The 3,233-nt window shown below is 35.0% G+C and overlaps 1 protein-coding gene across 1 annotated transcript; it reads left to right on the top strand.

Annotated features, from left to right (window-relative positions):
• Positions 50–2,726, top strand: LOC104785874 (zinc transporter ZTP29; the record flags this gene model as incomplete). The annotated part of the gene is given in 11 exon segments (XM_010511163.2): positions 50–108; positions 429–521; positions 633–722; positions 821–902; positions 1,259–1,314; positions 1,448–1,504; positions 1,729–1,769; positions 1,907–1,974; positions 2,065–2,121; positions 2,216–2,333; positions 2,526–2,726. Coding segments are annotated over 11 exon segments (767 nt in total), but the record flags the coding sequence as incomplete, so codon positions are not given.

Here is a 3,233-nt window from a genome sequence, read left to right as displayed (position 1 = left end):
TTTCAAGTTTCTTTGATTTAATCAAGTTTTATGTATGTTACTTTGGTAGGTGCTCTTTTCGTAGTTCTTAGTGAGACTCCCAATATGAAGATGCTTGGACTTCTACAGGTGAAGACGCTACACTACATCTAATTTGCATTCTTTCAGTCCCAATATGTATTCCCTATCCTCCCAAATATCATACGGGAGGCATTCAGTTTCTGGTAAAGCAGGGTTCTCGTTATTTTAGTGAGCCATTGGTGGAGTTTCATTAACTGCTACATGCTCAAATTTAATATTGCATCACTGCTGTATTCTCTTGTTGTCAAGTTTTATAGGGTGCTAGTGACTAGAGTTGTGTTCCTGTACCAACATTCTTTTGTACAATGCTTTTCACTTGAGTCCATATTGAATGTTGCTTATCTGATGATTTCAAGTCCTTTCTACAGGGTTTTGCTGCAGGTCTGATGTTGAGCATATCGTTCCTGGATTTGGCTCATAATGCTATTAACTCTATTGGCTTCTTAAAAGCCAATCTCTGGGTTAGTACTTCTCTCCATCTGGCTACTTCAGTGGTTTTTTCTTTATTCTAATAATGTCCTTTTTGTTTTTTGTTTTCACACTGAAAGTAATATAGTTTTCTAGTGATGCAGTTTTTTGGTGGTGTGATATTCTTTGCGTGTATTGCCAAATTCATACCTGAACCAACTGTTGGCCCTTCTACTGACTCGAAACGAAGAAAGGCAAGACTGTTTTTTAAAAATTTATTTATACGAATTGTTCTTCAAAGGCTTTCTGGTTCTATAGTTTCATGAAATTTTGGCTTATTTGTTGATAACAGAAAAATGGAGACGACGGAGGTAAGGACATGATGAAGAAGAAGCGCAAGCAAGTCATGTTTAGTGGAATTATTACGGCTATTGGTATACTAACTTTCGCTACCATCTCTTTAATTTGTTAAAGCATTTGTTGTCCTAGTTTGTCTAGTTTAATATATGCAATCTGTTGGCTAGATATTTCTACAGTGACTCCTCAAAATCATTGCATCAAATTAATTGAACTTTATTCTATGCACAAAACATCTAGAGTGGACGTGCAACAGTGAACTCGTCTTATGTTTAGCAAGCTAGTAAATATATGAATGTGACATACCTAGTGATATGAGTGATTGTTCAATCATGAAGTATCACATTTGTTGGACTTCTATAAATGCTCATGTTTTAGATGTTTTTACTTTAACCGTTCATCTATTTCTCATATTTTTCGCTTTGAACTATAGGCATAAGCTTGCACAATTTCCCAGAAGGGATGGCTGTATTTCTCGGATCAATTAAGGTGAGGGTTGAGGAACAAGATGAACAGAAAATTTCAGGGAGCATGCATTACTAGTTATATCTATACTCTCTGACTACTTGCATCATCAACGTATTGATATCTATCTTTGCTTGTTGTATTCTCTACTTCACAGGGCATGCGAGTTGGTGTTAATCTGGCTTTGGCAATCGCTCTACACAACATTCCTGAGGTACACATTCTGTAACCATTGTAAATTTTTGAAGGCTTATTACTGACTTACCAATTTCTTCTTATTAGAAGAAACCTAGAAAGAAAAAGTCTCACTTTTCTTGCTGTGTTTCCTGTTTGACAGTCTGTTTTGCTCTAAACTAATCTTAAAGACGGTAAACAACTAAATTATTCATTTCTCTGATTTAACATGCTTCTTTTGCTGCTATGGTGTGATGTTTTCAGGGTGTTGCAGTTGCACTTCCTATTTACTTTGCAACAGAGAGGTAACATCATGGCTTGTTATTAGGATAGGATGTATGCAGTTCACTACATACCCCTGTGGTTTTATTCATCCCAAATTGATGTTATGTTGTACCCCTGTGGTTTTATTCATCCCAAATTGATGTTATGCATGTAACAGCAAATGGCAGGCATTCAAGTTGGCAACACTCTCTGGTTTAGCTGAGCCTCTAGGTGTAATTATCGTGGGTGAGTTGCATCGGTCTCTTTGCTCATGTTGCTTCTCTGTTTGAGAGAGTATCATATATTCTGGTTTGATATATCTTCCTTATGATGCAGCCTATCTTTTCCCTAGAAGCTTAAGTCCAGAAATCCTTGAAGGTTTGTTGGGAGCAGGTAAGTTGAAATCCTGCAGCAAATCGATACTTTACATTATAATCATTGGACGTATAAAGCTTATCAATGCAAAACTGTTGTTTGTATGATGCAGTTGGTGGAATCATGGCTTTCCTAACGTTGCACGAAATGCTTCCTTTGGCATTTGATTATGCGGGACAAAAACAAGCTGTGAAGGCTGTGTTTTTTGGCATGGCATGTATGTCGGCGAGGTTAGTATTTCCAGAAACTTAACACCTGATATTCATAAGTTTACTTGCTGTAAAACATAATTGAGATCTTGAAATAGAGCTTGCATCTTATAGGATTAGGGTTAATGATGAGAAAATTGTGCTAGTGAATTGTGTGTGATGTATCTAATATGTAGTATAGTTTATGATGATGATGTGTTTATCTATCTGTAGTCTTTACTTTCTGGAGCTGAGCTTGCCTGAGACAATGAGCTTGTAAGGTTAAAGATGTCATATGCAATAATTGCCTCCCCAAAAGAGATAAAACAGTCTCTGGAGTGAAGTAGTGTCGTTTGTATCTGTAAAGACTGAAATCTGTAAACAATTGAGTATTCATTTTTAAGTCAAAGGAATAATAATCTTTTATAACATCTACTTTTTACAGTGTTCACATAATTCAACCTTTCTAGCTCTTTCAATTTATGCGAATGTCACGCTTAAGTCTCTAATATGTTTAAGTAATAATCTTGGTATTACCACACAGAAATTAGTCATTGTATAATTTTTTTTTTCTCATTACGATCTAATCTTCTTTTCTTCTAAAATCCATGCTATCATCCGTGGACCAAAAATGCTTCTGCAAAACATAAGAAATATAGAGGTTCTTTTTAATCCGAGACCAATTCAAAGTATTCAAGAAATTTATAGCTTTAGTTTATTTTTGCCAATGTGGTCATTCCTAAATTTAGCAACAAAAATTAGAAAATTTCTTCGAGTTCTCTTGTCTTGCTAATTAATGGCAGACCTTGAAGATCTCTTACCTTCTCCTTCCATAGTTTATTATAATATAAATACCTTCACCACCTTCACCTTCAAGGCATCACATCAAAAAAAAAACACAAAAAAAAAAAAAAAAAAAAAAAAAAAAAAAAAAAAAAAAAA

Source organism: Camelina sativa, chromosome 1 (genome assembly GCF_000633955.1).
Source record: "Camelina sativa cultivar DH55 chromosome 1, Cs, whole genome shotgun sequence".
In the NCBI taxonomy this organism is placed as follows: Eukaryota; Viridiplantae; Streptophyta; class Magnoliopsida; order Brassicales; family Brassicaceae; genus Camelina; species Camelina sativa.
The sequence above is the reverse complement of the archived record's forward strand: the minus strand, read 5'-3'. Positions and strand labels throughout refer to the sequence as shown.